The sequence below is a fragment of the Poecilia reticulata genome, chromosome 19 (genome assembly GCF_904066995.2).
Source record: "Poecilia reticulata chromosome 19, P_reticulata-male-v2, whole genome shotgun sequence".
NCBI lineage: Eukaryota > Metazoa > Chordata > Actinopteri > Cyprinodontiformes > Poeciliidae > Poecilia > Poecilia reticulata.
In genome coordinates, this window is record NC_088848.1 from 13,794,190 (window position 1) to 13,815,094 (window position 20,905).

The window sequence follows — 20,905 nt, forward strand, 5'->3', positions numbered from 1 at the left end:
ATGTGAAACCAGTTCCTGTCTTTGGTTGTGTAAGTTTAGCAATGTAGCCTTCAAAATCATTCACAGTACTACTTACTAATGTAGTACTTTAAGTCTTCTTCAGATCCGCAAAACACAAATGGACACGACAACCAAACACACAAACAACAGTAATGAGCCTCTTTCAACACCCTAAATAAACTTTCCCAGTTAGGATAAATTATTTAGAACTTCATTGAGGTTAAAAAAAAAACAAAACAAAAAAAACCCCTCATTTTCCACATAATCACCAAACTCCTCCCACAGATGATTTTTAGTTTCTACAACCATACAGAATGTTGTCCTTCTGGGCAACATTCTGTATGGTTGAGTCCATACAGATTTTTGGCACAAAAACAGCATTTTTGTGCCAAAATGCCGTTTGTTGCTAAAGGCAAGAAAGCTCAGTTGATCAAAAACATTTCACCAAAATTAAGTTAACCTACGTCTTCGCTTGTCTATGGCAGCGCTGGGTTTCTCGTCTCTGTCTGCGTTGCCAATTTTTTCATACAGGTCCCCATCCTCTTCCTCAGAATGATGCTCCTGGTAGTCCTGAGGAACAGAGATGAATGCAGTGTTGAATACGGATTAATTTAGTTTCAATCTGAAACTAAAAGTATATTTAGGACTATTTTTTTTCCCCTTTCTTTTTTGGAAACAATAAATATTCCCAGCAATTGCGTATGTACAGTTAGCATTCTAGCCACAAGATGTCCTTTTACCATCTTTAGATCTGTTTGTAGATCTAAAGCAAATACTGAAATCAAAGAGGGCAATTTAAATTTTATTTTTTTTTAAATTGGCAAATTTCTTTTTCTGGTAAAGCAATTCACAAAATCTGAATCCAGTGACAGTTTGACCCTTTCATTAAAATTTACTTGTGTAGTTAAACGTGACGCTTATGCTTGACCAAAGTAAGTTAAATAAAACGATCTAATTAGCTTGGTGCTAAGTTTCTTAACTTTCTAATTGTGTTATTACAACCAACAAAAAACAACAAAAAAACCCAACAAAAACGAGTCATTGACAGAAGCAAACAGCATAGAATCTTACAATGTAACTAAATTGTATAATTTAGAACATACTTAAGACTTTTTAAAACCTTGACATGGAGGTTTTAGCCACTTATTTCAATCATAGTTTTCAAGTCAAATCTCTTTAAGCATTTACTTTCATAAAAGACCTGGGAATGAATGGCCACGTCAAGAAGTTTTTAACTCTACACAGACATAGAAATTTTAAGCCAATAAACAGCAAAGCATTTCTGCAGGTTTGCAGGGAGGGCTCAGCGTAACAACACCTGAATTCCTCAGTCAGAGCCTCCAATGGCCGTATTTAAGATTTAAAGTAAAGGTCTTTCAATTCAGAGCAGATTTGACATTTTCTGACCTGAGAGACGAAATGTAAAACAGAATCTAAGATGTTCAGCGAGATTAGCTGATGACAGAATGGATCTTTTTAACCTTAAGCCATAACATGTTGTTCCTCCCATTTCCTGGTTTTATGAAAAGTTCACCATTTTAAATATAAACACAAACGTAAAATCAGCCTCTGTGTCCTGGAAAGAACAAGCAATCCTAATTTGCAAATTCAAAGCATTTACATAAGAGATGCCTTTTTTTCATCCCCTTTAGTTCCCCCCTTTTTTCATGGAACTACTTCCTGTTGATGGCTCTGCTCATTGCCAGGACTTACGAGCTGTTGAATGGTGTCCTTTAAAATTTTGTGCCAGTCATGGATGATGCTTTCCGTATCGTACTGGATAAGAAACTCCACACCATTTTTCCCTTTGAGCTGAAGGAGGGGAGAAAACATACAACATGGAGGATTTAATCAAAGTTTCTATTAATGATTGAAATAAAAAAAATTTCCATGTATATAATTATATTTTAACTGACCATGTTCTATTTTCTCATAGTAAAAATCATCCACTCAGCAGAACACTTAACATTGCTTTCAGTGTCAACAAACAGACACACCTCTAAAACATTCTTTTTACTGGATTTGTCCTTTGTGGCCCAGCCAATCGTAGCGCCCTTCAGCTCCACCGTAAACTCTGGAACAATCTGATTGGTCTTGTTCTGCTCGTTGGAAAAACAAGAGGAAAAAAAATAAATAAATTCAGCTGATCACCAAACTGACTGCGCCACATTCCAGGAGGTGAACTGAAGTTGAACAAAAGACGTGACTGTCACTGCCGGCTCGTGACCCGAAAGCTCGTCTACGCTGGCGATTCTGACAGAAGTGACAGAACAGCCGAGGCAGCGCTGCGGCTTAGGGTTTTATTTGGGGATGAAGAGGCAGCGCAGGTGAATCACAAGAGCGAAGACTACTGGTGAGCGTGAATGCAAGAGAAACGGGAGGTTTACTAATGATACGAGAAGGAGATAAGAATAATTCAAGAAAGGCTAAAACCAGTTTAAGAAGCAGAATAGCAAAGAACAATAAGGAGGAATAAACTAAGAAATGAAATATAAAGGAATATATATTCATATGGCAAAACCTTACGAGCAATAATTAATACAAGGGGTTGAATAGAACACAGCAAGACTAAAACCACATTAGAGAATGACGGGGGGAAAAAATTACACGCATTTTAAGGAAGGAGAAAACAAAAATAAACTTTGACCCAATACTGAAAAGAAATATACTTTTCTGGCTGTAATAGTAATAAGCTTATTGAACTCATAAGTCGAAGGGTGACTTGTCACTTCTTTGTGCTTTTTAAGAGTTTTTCTTTGTTTTTTCAAGGTTATTTTTCAAGTCCATGTTAATGCCATGAGGCTTGACGTTATTAAAAGTGGCTCCAAGTACAATAAAACTGCTAATCTGTAGATTGATAAGCAAATGTATATAGAAATATTACACACATTCCTGTCCCATATTTGTGTGACATTAACAGAGAAGTGCCAGAACTCTCTTTTTCTTTTCTACATAAAGCACCGAATTTAATAAAGTGAAGACCCTACCACAGCGCCTGGGGAGGGTTTGGGGTCTTTGTGGAACGTCAGGACTCCTCCGTGGAGAACTGTCCATGTTGGAACCCAGTTTTTCCTGGGGAAAAAAAAAAGATAAGACATACAGATTAGGTGCATCTCAAAAACTGATAACATTATTGAAAATGATTTTAGTAATTAAGTTCTTAAAAGCAAAAATATTATACAGATGTATTACAACCAGGGAGATCTTTCATCTTTGCAATCACAGTGTTGACTGCTGACTTAAGGAGAAAGTCAGTGACACTTTCCAACAAGGAGTATGAGCCACAAAACGCCATCGGTAATGGAGCTGGAGTTTGACACAGTTCCGTATCCAACAATGTTGATGGAAAAGAATGTGTTGGAAAAAGTTTGCGCGCAGACAACAGGAAAAACTGAAGTCTTACGAGGAATACGAAACAAAGCCTGTTCAAGAGTTTTGGGGGAGATTCAGAAGGTGCGGACTGCAGCTGGAGTCAGAGCTTCAAAAGCCACCACACATACCTATCAAGGACATGGACTGCAACTGTTGCACTTTTTATGTTAAGTCTCTCCTGAACCAGAGACAACGTCAGAATGTCTTACCCTTGGCTGAAAAGGGAAAAAAATAAAAATAAATTGAACTGCTGCCAAGTCTCCAACTCCTATTTTCAGATGAAAGCAAGATTTGCATTTCATTTGGAAATCAAGGTCCCAGAATCAGTAAGAAGACTGCAGAGGCATAGAAACAAGCTGTCTGAGGGGTAGTGTGAAGTTTTCACACCGATTTGACGACTAATCTCATCTGCTGCCCACTGTGTGCTCAACTCCCCCAGCCAGTGCTGCTGAAATTTTACCGCACTTAATGCTTCCCCCTCTGCTCGCAAACTTTCACTTGACCCCCTTTGTCACGCTGCCAAACGTACCACAGGCCGCTTTAATGACCCTGGTATCACCGTGCTGGATTGCCGACAATCTGGGTCGACTCCACACATGACCTTCGGAGCGTCGTCGGGAGAAAACGCGTGACACCAGAATCAACTAAGGAGATGAGCCGAAGTTCTCATCAATCAGTCCACATTCTCCAAAAGAATGCCTACAGCAATCAGTAAGCAATGATTTCCAGTAGGGGGGGATTGATCAGCTGAAGCCAGTGTTGAGCAATCATTGCTTGCAGTTTTTACTGCATCAGGCACAAACTCCTTCTGGTTTTTAAATTGCTTTTAAAAACCGTTTTCGCCCACCTTTAACCCAGGACAAGCAGCATAGCATCAAAGCAGTAATTCACAGCAAAGGAGTCCTGACCAAGTATTAAATGCATATGCATTACAGTAGGTAAATGTACTTTTCAGGAGGCCTGCAAGTCTATGTTAAAAGTCTAGGTTTTCATGGGATGTAAGCCATAATAATTAATTTTACAGAAACACGTGCTACTTTACTTTTTGAATAATGGCTACGTTTTTAATTATATTATATTTTACTAAAATGAACTTGCGTAAGAATCAAAATATACATAAACTATGAAACAACGAACGTCTAAAAAAAAAAGAACAATGTGGCTTACCTTACTTTCTTTCCGTTCTCACTGATTTTTGTTTTGTTGAGAATTCCCGCTTTCTCCAAATTCTGTACCTGGAATTGTATCAGAAAAGCCAATATTTCATTGTTTTGAAGATTTGCTTTGTACACGTTAGACGTTTGTGAGAAAAATGAGATGAAGGAGGCGGTGTTCTACAGGGAAATAAAACTAAAAATGAAATGTGTAAAAGGACTCCGAGTGCTCTTGCATTATTCTACAGTGCAGTGTCATCTGCAAAAGACAAAGAAATAAAAAAAATAAAAAAATCTGCACCCTGACCACAAAAATCTGCATCTGAAGTTTGCAAATAGACCCCAAGACAAGGTTGAGGCGTTTTGTTCTGCAGACTGAGTGTATAAAGATCACCTGACATGAGGACCTTTTTTAGTAGAAGAAAATTACAATGAATGCTACACTGTGAAACAAATGTCACACAGTCAGTAGAAACTAAAAGACCTGAGATTCACTGACCAAAATTAAAGAGCACAGGCTGAAAGTGAAACTTAAAGCGCAGTTCTGCAAGCCGCTTTGATGTCTCCCAACACCTATGAAGAAACAAGGATTTTTGATCTATAATTTTTCAGTCTTTTAACCAAAAAGTCCAATACTTAGTGAATTAATAGCTCAGTCACAAGTTAGGTTGTTGCCGTGGAAGCTCGACGCACAACAGTAGGAAGTAAAAGTCAGGCAGCGGAGAGGACATGTTAAGACATCCCATGAAGACATGTTAAGACGTTATTAATCCACAGTTAATATAAGACTTTCAAACGGTTGATGCTTTGAGGGCATAAACAAGGCCATATTCTTGTTCATCCATGCGGGATGAAGAAACATCTGCTTCGGATTACTTACAAAGTACTTTGAAATAATTGGATTCGTTCTGGAAATCACAAAGATGTGAAACTAATCTTTTCTTTTCTTTAGTTATTTTTATAACATATTTTGCTCGGCTAAACTCACATCAGCATCTAAAAGCAAACATATTGAAATTTTGTTTTTGCCGTCAGAAAACAGAACATACTGCTTTCCTTGATTGATATTAAGGCAACAACTTTCACTTTATTAATATATTTATCTGCAGTGGTGATGATGCACATGGGAGATGCTTTTTATATCACTGCAGAGAAAAGATGGTTTGCTAATGAGAGGCAGGGTGATTTGAATGTATAAAGTTTTTATGGAAATTATATATTAAAAAAATGCTTATCAAGTTATTAATAGCCACACCTTCTGCCCATCATAGATAGACGCTGCTATCTATGGCTAAAGCTCAGGTGAGTGCTTAAACTAATGACCTACATTATAGCGCAGCCACTTTGAGGTCAAATAATAAGGATTTCTCCAGGGTCTAAACCCAACAGCCTTAAAGGAGAGACACAAAACACCATTCAGATGCAAGGATAGATCGGATGGTTCACTTTACTGATGTCACAAAACTCAAATGGAAGAGCAAAAAAAGTCCACTTACATTATGCTCTGGAGAGTTTCCCGTACTGGAGCCGTCGCTGCTGTGGTCTGACGTGTTCCTCAGATGACTCTGGGTGAACCTCTAAAATCGGAGCACGAATGAAAATCTTAGTGTCAAATATGCGAATGTAAGACAAAACAGAACAGAAGAATAAGCAGGGAAAAAAAACTGAAGCGTGTCGTAGATTTCAATGGGTGCAACTTCCTCCTACACGTCTGTAATTGACCAGAATTAGTCAAACTGAGCTCATTTTGGTAGAATGATTATTATTAACTCAAGGAGTTAAAATAATGACTCAAGTGATTAAAAATAGTTGTTTGTGCTGTAATATCTTTTTCAATTGTTTCAGAGTGAGACATAAAAAAAACCAAGTAAAATCTTTTCTACCTGCAATTAACTGTTTTTCTGCTGCCATTTTAATTTGATAATAATCAGACCCGCAAACATTCAGCGAGTTTCACACAAACGCAGATTCGGGCACGCTCGTGTACTGAACTTGGCCGAATACAGAAAGCGTTCACATAGAAAGGGTTTCTCATCTCCAGTTCTTATGCTAAGCCACAATGTTTTCTTTCGAGACCAAAACAGAAACCTTCTTTCTTTTAAGGCAAACCTGCAAAAATCGGTTTCATCTTTCTGATCTTAAGTGATTGATTTTCTATAACTAGACTACTTTTAATGTTGAAATTTGTGGCCTGTGAGTACCTTGCCTATGTCCAGAATTTATTAATTCAATATTTTCTGATTAAGCGATCTCCACTGCGCCCATTGGAAAAAAAAGTTCAACCTTTGGATCCCGAGGTTTGTAGTAAGGAAAAGTATAAGCCCGTATTCGTACACAGGAGTCTCACTGGCGCTTATGCAAATGTTGCCTCTCCCTCAATCAGAGAGCAATGCAGTCGATTTGCCTTGCTAAATAAGGGTTAAACCTTTTCAGTGTTGGCGGATAAACACAGACTTACCCACACTACTTGCCAACTGCATAACTTTATATTTAGCTGTTGGACACACCCTGGATGTGTCACACAACCTGTGTGTACATGCACATGTCTATGATGGCGTTAGTGTGTACATGCATGTACCCCATCTTCCTGGCCAGTGCAGAATTGAGCAGGTATCCTCGAGTCTCTCCAGTTTTTGATGACATGCACATTTTCATTCTCATCGCCGTTCGGGATGTTGGAGTGAGAAGGAGCTGCAGGGGCCTTTAAGGACAAAAAAAAAGAAGAAATTTCACACCATAAAAATGACAAGAGATTCCACTTTCTTAACTTAATTTGTCAAAAAAGTCTGTAAAGTAGAGAAGGGTCTTCACCTCAGGTAGATTCCACTCGGACTTGGTGCCATCTCTTAGGTAGTAATAGGTTTGGCCCTGATCATCCACAGACTTGATCCACTGTTAGACAACAGAAACATTTTTATTTGGCATATTTTTCTGTAACTTATTAAGTCACACAGTAAAAAAAAAAAAAAAAAAAAAAAAGAAGTTACAGAATAGAATATTTTCTAAAAAAAAAAAGACATGTTCCCATTTGAATCCCATGTTTAGTGATATATGGTAATAAGTGAACTTCTTTTTCTAATGCAGTTTTTCCAACCAGAGCTGCTGCTTCACGGCTTAAATCCCACAACAAAATATACATTTAGGGTTTCATAAAAGACATCAGCAATGTAATGAAAAACAGGTGCCGTTTATTAAACCAGGATGTGATTTTAAAGGGCATATATCATATTTTAGATGTCATAACCGTTTCTCAAAGGATGAAACATGAATAAATGATATTTCCCAAAGCTGATGTGACTTTCAAAACATGCTTTTCTGAAAGAATTATTATGTTTTTTATGTCACAGCCACTAAACAGGAAGGCCCCATCATGCATGTGTGACAATGTTGAGCCTATATAGTTATCATCACAGAATGGATTGTTGTGAAGATATGAAGAAAATGAATTTCTCCTCATCCATCAAAAATGGTCTCTTTTTCTCTCAGGATTGTACAACAAATTGGGTCTTGAATTTAGGTGAGAGTGCAAGCCGAGGTTGGGGGAGGGGGCTGAACACAGGCGAGAACACAGTTTGAGTCAGGGTTATCGGTCATAGCTCGAGCAGAGTCAGCGTTTATGGCGAGAATAAAGTGTGCCAGGTAAGAAATGTCTTTCATCGCCTGATAATTACCCGTCACGTTGCTTGTTCCTCAGTGTCTGAGCCAATTAACAGAGAAAACTTTTGGCTGTAGCACCCGTCTGAGTATTCTAACTGGTCTAGTATTGACTTAAACTTTAAGGCAAAACTGATGAGTTTTTCTGAGAAATCAGACTGCGAACACTTTTACCTTTTCAGTGGCATAACAGATGGTTTCCGCAGGATAAAACTGAGAAAACTATGTAGGTATGTAACGCGCAGATTACGCGGAGAAAAGGTGAGACTTTGTAACCACTACAGGTCTCACTAACAAAGTATTCTGGCCGCACAGCTGTTTGAAAAAATAAAAAGCCATTTTGTTGTGGTTTTTAATAAAATAATACATCCACTCATACTGCAACAGATACAAGTGCCTTGGTGCAGTTAGAAATGGTAAGCAAGTTAAATTTATCTTATGCTTTTTGAGTCAAAGCACTTGCTCTGGACCATGTCAACATGTGACAAGTGTAGCTAGAATTGAACCTACAACTCTGTGATTGAAAGACAACTTCTCCACCACTGAGACACAGTCACACACACAGTTGAGCGACGTACTCCTTTAACAGCATTGGTATCATGTACCGATGCTGGATACGGCATCTGTGAAACCAGACCAAAACAAACTGAGCTCCGAGCTGAGCATGCTAAGATTAGCACGCTAGCACTAACATCCGCAGGTATTTATTGAGATTTCCAGGCACACCAGTTCCTCAGATGTATCAACCCTTATCAAGTTCTATCCAGAGGTGTATTCTTGCTCTTCAAACAAATTTACAACACCTAGTAAAAAACACAATTGTGTTCTGGAGCATGAATTTTCACTGCATGACTTCGTCAAATGTTTAAAGAAAAAAACAAAACAGTTATTTCTGCGTTGTGACGCAAGGGGCACAATAACTGAGCTGATTGGCTGTTATGTCCGCCTAACTGTGACTACATTTGTTTGCTTTTGACTTAGTTTCTAAAGCACGAGTTGCATTTAAATGTAAAAGTGTTTATGTTGATGTGCCACATAACACGTCAGCCTGCCTGGCAACATTTTCCACAGCAGTTTTTGCATGAAAACATTTTTAGGGTCTGATAGAATGAAGCTTACTATATGGCTTTAGAATAGCATGGCTCAAAAAATAATAATAGCTGGCGTTTTCTCTGGTCGTCTGCAAAAATCACTACCTTGTGCTTCCTGAGATCCATGTACTTATCTCACATAAGTCTCAGTTAGTGTAAAATGAAAAAAATAAAAGGACTTTGAAAAGCAAAATAAATCTTATTTTTCACAGTGAACCTTTGAAGCTTGATGATAGTTTCACATCCAGCCATGTGACCCGTTTCTATTTACGTTGTATGTTGTTCACCAAGATATTTCTCGACACATTTTTTGCAACTAACTTTTAAACCTTGAGCAAGTTTAAAATAAAAGTAGCACATTTCAAATCAGCATTTTATGTGTTGCCTTTTTGACAACAAAGAGCTATTTTACAACAAAGCATAATTATTTTTTTTTTTTACTTTATTATTTATATATTGCACCATGCACAGTAATTTAATCCTGTGCTATTTAAATAATGATAGCTACTCAGTTATTTTTTAAATTTGTACAGTTTAGTTTTTTTTAATAAGTTTAAATGAAGCTTAAACTACAGTAAACCTCCAGCTCTATTCTTTGTTATGTTATTGGCAGAACTACTGAAATCAAAGGAGGAACAGATAGAGCTGAATATAAGTGCTGCAAAATACTGGCACGTTTAACGTGAAAGTCCACTGAACGCCAACTGACACGTCCACATTTCTTGTATTCAAACACATCTTCAGTTACATTGAGGGGCTGTCTACCTGATCTGGAGAGTTTTCGCTGGTGAAAACCCATGTCCCATTGGGTTCCACGGTGAGGTTCCAGCCAGGTGGGGTACTACGGTCCAGGTTGGCCCGGGGGATGGTGGTCCGACTCACGTGGCCAAGAGCGTACTCCTTCGGAAGAGTCGGGGGTCCCGTGTTTTTGATATCCTCGTAAAATGCATGGTCTGGGTAATCCTCTGGTGGGTAGTCCTCCACAGGTAAGGGAGGCTAGCAAAAACAATGTACATTAAAAGAATTTATTGGTTATTTTGAAGTTATTTGTCTTTTTAGTGAAAATTACACTGCAGGAACAAATTATCGAAGAAAGGTTGGACATCGTCAGAGACGGGATTAATCTGGAGTAAACCTAGTCGGAAAAAACACACTTGACATGCTTTTAAAAATTTTCAGACTATCATAAACCTGCCTGCATTACATTTATATTGGTCTACATAACGTAGTATACTATGAAGAGAAAGGAAAAGAATATGGGTAAAAAAAAAACACTAAAAATTTAAAACTGTAATGTTTCTGTGTTGTTTTCGGCTCAAAACAACTCAACCAATACAGATTTGGATCAGTTTCCAAATCTCACCACGGATTCTCAGTTAGATTTATGTCAATTGACACAGAATATGCTTTGATGTAAGACATTTCAATGCAGCTCTGGCTGCATGTTTAAGGTTGTTGTTCTACCTACACCACCTACACCACGGTCTCAAGTCTTTTTTTTTTCCTGCTTCAAACAGGAATGCTCTCACAGGAATGCTTTGTACCTCTCTCCATTCATCCTCCCATTGTCTCTGACGAGCTTTCTTGTCAGCAATGATGCTGCCAACGCCAATGTTTTACTGGAGGAGCGGTGTGTAATGGCCACACCCAAGGCTGCACTACAGGTGAGTCAGTAACCCTTCATGGCCTTTCCACTTCATGTTTTGTACATTTTCAGTACAAAATGAGAGTTTGTCATAAATGATTACCGAGAAGTTTAAATAGATTTGTTCTATTTCAGGTACATCTATGAATTCCTGATCAGAAATGGAAACTTTTGACGTCTAAACGGAAATTTCAACAAACGAGTACGTTTTTCCATTTATCGCTCGTCAATTGCAGCAAGTGACACAAACTGTTTGTTCATACTTCATGTTGAAATGTTCCAGCTTAACGCAGAGTCACCGAATAATGTCAGTTTCCTCAGTTACTACTACGACCTTCATGTCAAGTCTTTGACTTGCAGAGCTGCACTGACTTCCATGTTCTCTTCCTCTTTTTGCAACTCATACAAAGTCATTCAAGGGCAAAAATTGGATCACTTGCTTCTTGGAATGTGAAAGAAAAACAAACCCCCAAAACAAGTGAATTTATACGTTTACTGATGGGGTAAAAAATGTTTCCCGATGATGACAAAATTCCTGTGAAATCTCAGGCTATTCAAAGATTAATACTGTCTCTTTTTGAAATCCAAATGAGGCCAAATGTTCTTTCAGGGAAACTATTTGGGACTACCGCTGAGCCTATTCTGTTCGGAGATAATGAATTGAGTCATGTCTGTTATGTAGGTGCAGAACATTTCGTTCCATTAAGAGCAGACTGCATTTAGGTTCCCCCTGGGTGAAGCTAAAACTGGAGACAGAGGAAGCCTAAGTAGAGCAGCCAGGCTGTCTGTCCTTACCGGCTCAACATCGCGAAACCTGTGCACGCTCATAGGCTCCATCGGAGAGGGGTAAGGGCTCTGCTGCTCAGGAGGGTCCCAGGATGTCTCCCCGGACATGTGGTTATAGAAGTAAGGCTGACCAGTGGTCTCATCCACCAGCTGCTCCCAGTCTGAGGCCCAGTCGGATTGAGGGGACGGTGGAGGGAAAGGAACCTCCGGAGGGAGTTGCTCTGGGTCTGTGGGGGAGTCTAAATAGGGGTTGTCCCAGGTGGTGCTCCCCGTGTCGGGGTGGTAGTAGTATTCCTGTCCACTTTCTTGGTCAACATGAACCTCCCATCCCTCCTGTGTTAGGTAGGAAGGAGAGCAGGGCGAAGGGTCCGACGGGGGAGACTCCGAGATGCTTTGGCGAAGCTCTGCTACGTTGACGTACACTGCTGACCGGAGATTTTCATTCTGCACCTGAAGATAAGAAAGAACAGTGCAATAAGAATAGAGAGTTGCTGACATCCAAACACATCTATTAGTGTTTCTACTGTAGAATAAGAAAAACCTGGCCTGCATCCTTCTCTACCTGTTGAGTGCTGACAAGGTACTTTTCTAAGGGAAAGATATGAGACTTACTGCAGGGTGGCAAGAGGGCAATTACGGGGCACCTACAGGGAGTTTAACTTTTTAGTGAGTAGTATAAGTTAGAGTAGTTAACCAAAGGTAAAGGTAAATTGGAGTACTTAGTATGTTTTGCTGTAGTTTTTACATAAAGCCATAAATAAAAACCAACGCAGGTGCCCTGTAAATACCCTGTAGGTATCCTGTCGTACCAAGTGGGCATCTGAATAAGAATCCTCTCAAATATTCTTTAGATATCCTGCAGGCACAGTTTTAGAATAATTTACATAACAGGATAGGTTAAAGTCCCATTACCTCTATGTACCCTATAGGTATACAGTAATTACCCAGTAGATATCCCTGTATGTCTTGTATGTACCCTTCTGAAAACACACAAATTATACCAAGTAAATTAAAATAAAGTTTAAAACAGGAAAAGCTGTTGTAGGAAGTACCACACCCACGTTTTAAGCTAAGCTGTTGTTTGCCCTAAATCTGTCTTCTGCAACAAACTGAAACACAGGAAGTCTATCGCTGAAAACCCCCCCACAAACCTCTGGGGCGTTCCCTGCCGTGCCAATAATCAATAATGAAGCCCAGTTGCATTTACTTTGCAGTGTTGCACCCAGACTTCATCTTCTGATGTGAACCACTGTAAGCTGTTGCCTGCCATTGAGCTCAAATTAAAAACGTGGACTGTGTAATCTGGGCTGCGTTTAATTATGTACTGGATTGAAAATAAAAGTTTAACAGCCACACAAACGCCGACATGTGAGCGTGGGGCATTTTCAGTGGACTCTAACTGGGTTAAACTCCACTGTAACAGTCACGCATTAACTTCTGTGCCCCACTTTCGTCCGGCTACCTTTCACGCACAAAAGCTCGTCTGTGTTTTTCTTGCGTACACAAACTACGCGTTCGGTTTCCAGACGAGAAAGGGAAGCTGCACGTAAACAGAGCTCCACATGGCAGGAACACGGCATGTAAAGTAGACTCAGCCTTCACAACTAATTTGCTTAAAGAATACCAATGAGAGTGACAGAGAGCGATGAAAGGCCGTCTCTGTCCTCTGTGCTGCTGAAACTGATCATCCCGATGCATATGTGTCTTAGCTTCCATCAAAACACCCTCTTCTTGGCAACATCAAAAGCCAAATGCCTTTTCCTCTTTAAGCTGATTTTTTTTTCTCACCTTTACTCCAGTGAGGCGCTTAATTCTCTGAGTAAAACTCCTGGGAATTATGGTCCTGCGCGCCCTTTCATTCGCCATCGTGAAGACAGCGCAGAGAAAAGCTGTGACATGACTATTCTAGACTAAACTTTAACTAGATCTTGTGTCGCAGCTAGACCTCTTGAGCTATATTTACCAAAACCTGCGTGTGTGTGTTTCTGCGCAGTATATGCTGGACCACTAGAATAAACATGTCATGCTAAAAAGAGAGAAGTGTAGCAAAAGTTAGCACAGAGAAAAAGAACTTAATGTAGAGCAGGGGTGTCCAAAGTCGGTCCTCGAGGGCCGGCATCCTGCGCGTTTTAGTTCTCTCCATGGTGGTAGTAACAACCTTTTCAGCTTGTCAATATTCCTCTTAGGGCTTCTAATGAGCTACCATTTTATCCAGGTGTGTAAAACCAGAGAGAGGACTAAAACATGCAGGCCCTCGAGGACCGACTTTGGACACCCCTGATGTAGAGTATCAGAACTAAAAAAAAAAAGAGAGAAAGGATGTACAAGCATCTGAAATATCTGTCACCTTCTATTTTTATTTACTGTTTGTAGGTCCGCTTTAGCTTTACTTTTATTTTTGAAAGAAAGACCGATCAAAGGGCGTGCAAAGCAGTCCAGAAGAAAAACAGGCCTTGGGATTGTGTTCTCTTCCAAAAATGGGACTCGATAGTCAACAAAATAATGTTACAGGCTCTTCGAGTTTTTTTTGTTTTTTTTTTTGCATGTTTCCAACATTTGCATTCTCTTCTAGTTTGAATGAGCATTGATATTTTGTTTTTCTGGGAGGAAATTTAAACATTTGTGGGGGACACGGTTACAAATTTACAGTAAGGTCTTTGTAAAATCCCTGGAAAGCTGATTTGTTGATTTGGTTCCAAACAAGTCAGGATTAAAGGTTGCGTTAGGATATTTTAGGATTGTTTAAGAATGGCTGTATGCATCACTTGCTCTAGGAAACTAGTACAGGCCAACATTTAGGGGCCCTGAAGAGACAAGCACAAGAATCTTAAATTCTTATTTTTTCTTAAAGGTGACGCTTTATTAACTTCTGCTACTTGCCTCTGTGCTGACGTCAGACACATTTCATTTACCTGCAAATTTATCAATTGATTACAGTTGGCAGCCACCCTCATTCCAACTCTGATGAGTCGCCATGAAATCTTTGTACCATCTCAAAAAGAGCAAGTCAGAGAAACAAGGTCATCTCCACAGTTTATTTGCTGCTTTTTATTCAATAAAACAAATAAAATTCTGTGCAGGACACCCATTATAACAGAACATCTGTTACAATCCGGTTCTGGATTATAACAGATGGCTTGTTGTGGAGGAAAAGCTGCAGGGCCAATGATTAGGGAAGCAGGCAGCTGATAGAGCTGACTGAATGAGGATGCATGGAATGTGGTGTGCTTGAACGTAGCATAGCATAGCAGTTAGCAGACCACAGCTTCAAGCTAACCTGTGGGAAGGGAAACAACTGCACATCAGCTTTGTCCTGCTAGTTTTTGTCCCTCAGATAACAGGATGGATTATTTACTGTGGGGAAAAACACCTACAGCATATAATATAGTAAGAGTTTGTTATCCTGTGTGTTTCTGCTCGGAGCTTTCTGCGCAGCTGACAAAGAGATGGTTCTTCAGGGAATACATTATCTTAATGGTGTGGTGCATCTTTGAATGAAATGGAAGTAATGGAGACTAAGCCGTCTACCTCCAAGTAAAAATGACCATTGAGTCCGGATGCAGCTGGCGGGCAGACAGTGTGGAATAATAAAATCCCACTAATTTCTACTGCAGTTTTTGTGCTAGTCGGTGTCGAGAGATATAAAAGGTGTTGTTTTTCTCCAAAGTGGTGATTGATCTCTAAATAAATTAAACTACTATAGGTATCTAAGAAAACAAATTGATGTCAAGATCCGTCTTCTTTCAAATAAACAGGACGTAGAAATAAAAAATGATTACGAACAAAGAAAAAGGAGCCTTTCTGCTCTTACACAACACTTGTTTTGATCCTTCTGTTTTGGTCCTATCACATTACAGACTTTGCCTCAGTCATTGATCAAAATGTAATCTCTAAACAATCGATGTGGATGGCCAGAAAACTGACCTCAAAACAGATTGATTTCAAACAATGCGAAGCGGAAATGAAAGGATTGCTTCATCGATCCGTAAGAAAAATATTACGCCGGAAATCTTTCAAAACAAACCATGGAAATGCAAGAGCTGATCCCGACAAACAACCATTTCCAAATGACATATTTGGACACTATTTCTGCATTATGCCTGCCTTAGTTCAACACAACGTAGTGCATAACTGAAATGCAAGGAAATGGATACATGGTTTTCTTTTTGAAATATTCTATAAACATTCATAGCCACAAAAGTTTAGTTTTCTTCCAGTATTGCCCTGTATTTAACTCCAGCCTACATTCTACATGTAGGTCAGAAAGTTCAGTTTTGATTTCCTCTAACTAGAGCACATTCTTCACATATTAGCTTATTCTCTTGTAACAAACTATAAGTTGGACTTCTTTAGTTCCATTTTACACAGGTGGACTCCTTTGGCTAGTTGGTTTACTTCTAGGGGCAATTGTTTTGCACTGGATTTTATTTAGGGTGAATGAGGAAAAAGGGGCTGAACAGAAACTTATGCTGCACTTTTTAGATTTTTATTTGAAATACATGTCTATTGCTTATCTTTGAATGTCTTTGTGTTGATGAATCACTTGAAATCCCCAAAAATACAATCATCTTAGTGGTTGTAATGTGACAAAAACGGGAGAAGCTTTGAGATGAATCAATACTTGGAAAACCCGCTGTATCCACCTGATGTAGAAGTGAGTCCCTTATCAGATAATGATGTAATCTGTCATTTAAAGTCCCATCTATCTGAAGTTCCCAACAAAACATACATATATCTCTTTTCATACTTCTGCAAGGGCTTTGGTTAATGTACATGACGCCAGTTATTGTGTGAGCTGATAATACCAGAATTTATTGCACCATGGTTCTAATGACCCCATTTTTGCAGCATGCCTGAAGAAAATCTGTCCTTTCCAACTACCTCTCTGTGTTTTGCTAAAGATCCAGCAAGCGCTGCCTGACAGTCAAGATCCACTGTGACTTTTTGAGCTGACGCTTGTCTCCCCTCCACCTCCCTCAAGAACGGTCCGAAATTATAACCCACATGAAGTGTGCTATGACACAAAACAAACGCCTTCGCCTTCAGATCTCACCCAAAGCCGTACGCTACAAACTGCTGCAAGGACATCTGAGCACACTTACAAAGTGTCTCTCACATTGAGGAGCAAAAGAGCTACAGATTAAAGGCAACAGCTGCAAAGATAAGAGTGTTGTGAGTTTATATTTACACCACTTCAACATGTACAGGAAAAGACAAGTGCACAGGAGGCACGGTTCACTGAAACAGGAAGCGGCGCACTTGTCGAAGTGTTCGAACCAAGTAGCCAGTAGTAAAATTAGAAATTTTAATTTTACAACGCAGTAGGTGTAATCTCCTACCTGGGCAGCCACCGGCAGAGTCAAGCCCCGTTGGGCTTGATGACCTGTCCAAACCCTGGAGTACATCTCCACCATGTTTATCCGTTTCTAGCAACACGATCCATAGATCCAAACATGGAGAGACTCAGAACCAGCGAGCTAACTATTCAGCAGCCTTCAGTCGACCTGCGCTATGCCAGACTCCTAAGCACCCTCCTCATGCATGCAGCCTTCTCTCGCAGCTGCAGTGATAGTTGCAGCCCAGATAGAAAAGAGAACTGAGGTCTGTTACAATAAGCAGCAGGAAGGGACCGATGTGGGTGTGTGTGTCACTGTTTGTGTGTGCTTAAATTCTTGTGCACAGGATAGGAGGGTAGAGGGTAACTGTCTGACTGAGCTAAAAAAAACAAACAAAAAAAACAGAGTCGGTAAAAAATAGACAGGAAGAAAAAAAAAAGTTTTAGTAGGCAGAAAAACATGAGAGCTCTGCAGGTCACTTCAACCTACTTCCTGTCTGTGTATATACATGACAAATAAAACGGAAATGACAGCAATGGAAACAAAGATTTTGGAGAAGGACAGCAAACACTTAGGAGAAGAAAAGAACAGCTTTTGGTGAGCTTTTAACCTTTCCTTGGTTGGGTGACTCAGACAATAATGGAGAGAAAGGGGAAGCAATAATTTCTTACAATAAAGAAGGGAGCTGCCATGGCCGGGCCAATCTGAAAGTACGGTACTACAGAATTCAAACGTCAAACAGGAAGCTGAGTTTTTGTTAGATCGCAAAAATACCCCAGCATGAAGCTTGTGGTCGATGTTTTGGAGGTTTCTGGGTTAGAGTTGGTTGCAAATGAGGTTTGAGGAGACATGGAGAAATATGACTTTTTTTTTGGACAATTCCGGATAGTGAATGAGTGAAAACGTGTAAAATTAAAGAAAAAATAATAATACAACATATGTGTATATGTAGCATTCCTTTAGGTATTTGTTTTTTTAAGTGCAGGGCTGTCCCATTAACTAACTTACAAAACAGCTACAGTTAACCTGAATTCAACACGACATAGTATGCAGCATAATGCGACAAAACCCAACACAACACAATTTCACATGACACAGTTCTGAACTTCACTATGCAACAGAACACATTAAGACTCGATATGTATATTTCACTTGGGATTTGTTTTTCAGTCTGGTCTCTACCAATAAAGGCCATAGTTAAATAGATACATACGACTAGCAATAGCAGTCTAAATTTGTATTTAACATTTCAGCTAAATGCAATTTAGCTGAAATAGCCTTTAGTAAGTAGAGTTAAGCTTCAGATTAACTCTGGTGCTTTTGTATTTGCTATCTTCTATACCTTCAGCAAAAGAAATGGGAACAAAATGTGTTTTTAATATCAAATTAGATATAAGAGCCTCTTTTTTTGGGCTAAATAATTGAAGGTAAGGTCTAAGCGCCTGAACAACTATGAAAAATATGTCCTCCGAACATGAGCGATTACTGGAGCAAAAATTTGTTTAAAAAAAGGAGCCAAAGACAGCACAACCTTCAAACCCCAAGAGAACCATTGATTGAAGAATTAAAAGAAATATCACAAGAATTTCCTGGAGAGAAAATGCAAAGGAATGAGAGATGACTCAAACTTCTTCCAGAGTACTGCATTAAAAAAAATGGGAAATAGAAGACTTTTTGTACTGCGAAGCTAAAGAATTTGCAGTAGAAGCTTTGCAAAGTACTTCTCGTAATTTTTCCAAGGCATGGTTTGAGGCGAAATTCCTTCAGTCAAGAACCTTAAACTCTGTGCCCTGAGCAAAGCATGAAGCAGCAATCCGCTTGATTACTTAACCACATTAGAACCCATCCAGTCTAACAATGGGGTCCCAAATTGGGGCCCAAATCACGCCACAGCACACAGTTGGGCTATTGAATCAAACTGGCTCCCTTCCTTCTTACATCATACTCATCCCGGTGTGGAATCCAGGATCCTGAAAATGCTCAGCCGCTTATCACCACCTTATCTTTGCTTTCCAGGTCAGGCCTGTATCCTGATGTGCAAAACTGACTAATGACAGATTTCGCCTTCTCCCACATTTGTAGATGAAATGTATTTGTGTAGGAGGGGAAACATTTCCGTACCGGTTGCCGCACAGCTCTTTGCTAAGAGGAAAACATGACTCCTTTTGGAGTTTGTAGTTTGGGTTGCTAGCAAAAGATCACGCAGTATGCAAACGGACAGGACACAGTTTGTCCACAGATTCTGGTTTCTGCTTCCTGGAACCTGTAATAATTACAGTAAACAGAAACCCCTTTGTGTTCAATGTAAAATGTGCTAAACTACTGGAATATTGAAAACAAGCAGCTCACTACAGCTGTACTGTGTTTTTGTAAACTTATGAGATTCTAGAGCACATTACTAATCCACCATCTGCTGACAACATTCAAGCTTTCTTTGGTATATTTTCACTGATTTTTTTTTTCTGAGCCGATTACTGCCAGATTTATGATTACGAAGGGATTGAAAGATCAGAGGTTAGATCGCAACCTTTCTTTTTTTTTTTTTTCCTAATTAATAACCACAAGTGTAACAAATTCAAGAGAAAATATAGCGCAACTGGTTCTTTGAGAGATGTTTTCCTTCTGACTCCAACAAAAAGAAAAAGAAAAAAAAGGATTTACAAGATTATCCTTATTTATGCATCTGAAAATAAAAAATAGAACATGTCTAACCCCCTTCTTATCTCTGGAAAATAATTTAATTTAACTTAGTTTCAAATAAACCTTGTTTCACTCATCTTGCCCTCATTGGCTTCTTCTAGCTGTCAGTCTGATGGTAGCTCACTTCTCACTTTCTGCCACATTGAACCAAATGTAGGGCACTGCTATTTAGACAGATGAGACAAAAGTGGAAACAGGCATCATAATGCGTAGTATTTAGTTCGCAAATCCATCTGTGAACTAAATTTTATAGTAAAACATTTGAAGGTGGTTTAATTTGAACATGAAAGTTCAAAGTACAAGAGAATTGTTTTATGTTAACTCAGAAATTAAAGTTCATGAAGCTGATTTAACAACAAAAGGCAAGTTGTCTAAATGTTATTTCCTTATAAGTTCATTAAAATCAACCACTGATGAATTCTATTAAGCATTTAGTGTGAACAGGACATCATCCTCAAGCATTCAAACAAACATTTATAGTAACGCACAAGAGTCAGATCAATGTAACGCACTTCCATCTCACTCACGGTGCAACACAGAATATAAAAGCATGCCCCTAAGCACACTGGGAAATAGTTCCCACTTCTGGCTTTTTCTTCTTTCAGTTTTTTTTTTTTAAAGTGCTACCCTAAAATCTCTAGTTTATTCAACAACAAAAAGTTAACCCAACTTACCACTGTGCGTTCGTCTTTCACAAACTCACACATTTAGGTTCAAAATCTAAAACTCGCGACATTTATTTGACTTAAAGAGTGAAGAGGGTAAGCACAACTAATTGAGGCTCAAATGTTTTACAGTGTACCCGCTTACCCTTGTTGGGTCGTAGTAACGTGGAGGCAGACTGGGGCTGGTGGTGCCCCGATTCCTATCTTCACCGGTCATTTGGGGCGAGGGGGTAGCTTGTAAACAACTAAACATATCATTTCAGCGCCAAACCTAAAATAAAATTAATCGTCAGGCATGGTAGAGGAGAGGTGATGAGTTGGGATTTTTACAGCCTTTTGCAGTGACAGAGCTGACCACGGATTCATCTGTATACCAGAGCTGAAACCTGCTGAAGCTGAACCATCGACAGGATCTCAACAGAATCTGAAACACAGCAGCTAAACTACAACAGCCCCAGTTAAATTCCAGTCTTAAACCAGACCGAAAGGCTCTGGATGGACC

The 20,905-nt window shown here is 39.3% G+C and overlaps 1 protein-coding gene across 3 annotated transcripts in view; it reads right to left on the reverse strand.

Moving 5' to 3' along the window:
• Positions 1-20,905, reverse strand: part of arhgap27 (Rho GTPase activating protein 27) — a 32,739-nt gene that overhangs the window by 2,898 nt on the left and 8,936 nt on the right. For 2 of the 3 annotated variants that reach the window (XM_017301722.2, XM_017301723.2), the window contains 11 exons: positions 11,712-12,152; positions 10,037-10,267; positions 7,338-7,418; positions 7,105-7,227; positions 6,023-6,103; positions 5,854-5,916; positions 4,540-4,607; positions 2,988-3,072; positions 1,998-2,099; positions 1,714-1,812; positions 465-570 (listed from right to left, as the gene is read on the reverse strand). In XM_017301722.2, the coding sequence (XP_017157211.1) occupies positions 465-570; positions 1,714-1,812; positions 1,998-2,099; positions 2,988-3,072; positions 4,540-4,607; positions 5,854-5,916; positions 6,023-6,103; positions 7,105-7,227; positions 7,338-7,418; positions 10,037-10,267; positions 11,712-12,152 (1,480 nt within the window). The remainder of the gene's footprint in view (positions 1-464; positions 571-1,713; positions 1,813-1,997; positions 2,100-2,987; positions 3,073-4,539; positions 4,608-5,853; positions 5,917-6,022; positions 6,104-7,104; positions 7,228-7,337; positions 7,419-10,036; positions 10,268-11,711; positions 12,153-20,905) is intronic. The other variant, XM_081601005.1, reaches the window with a different exon arrangement.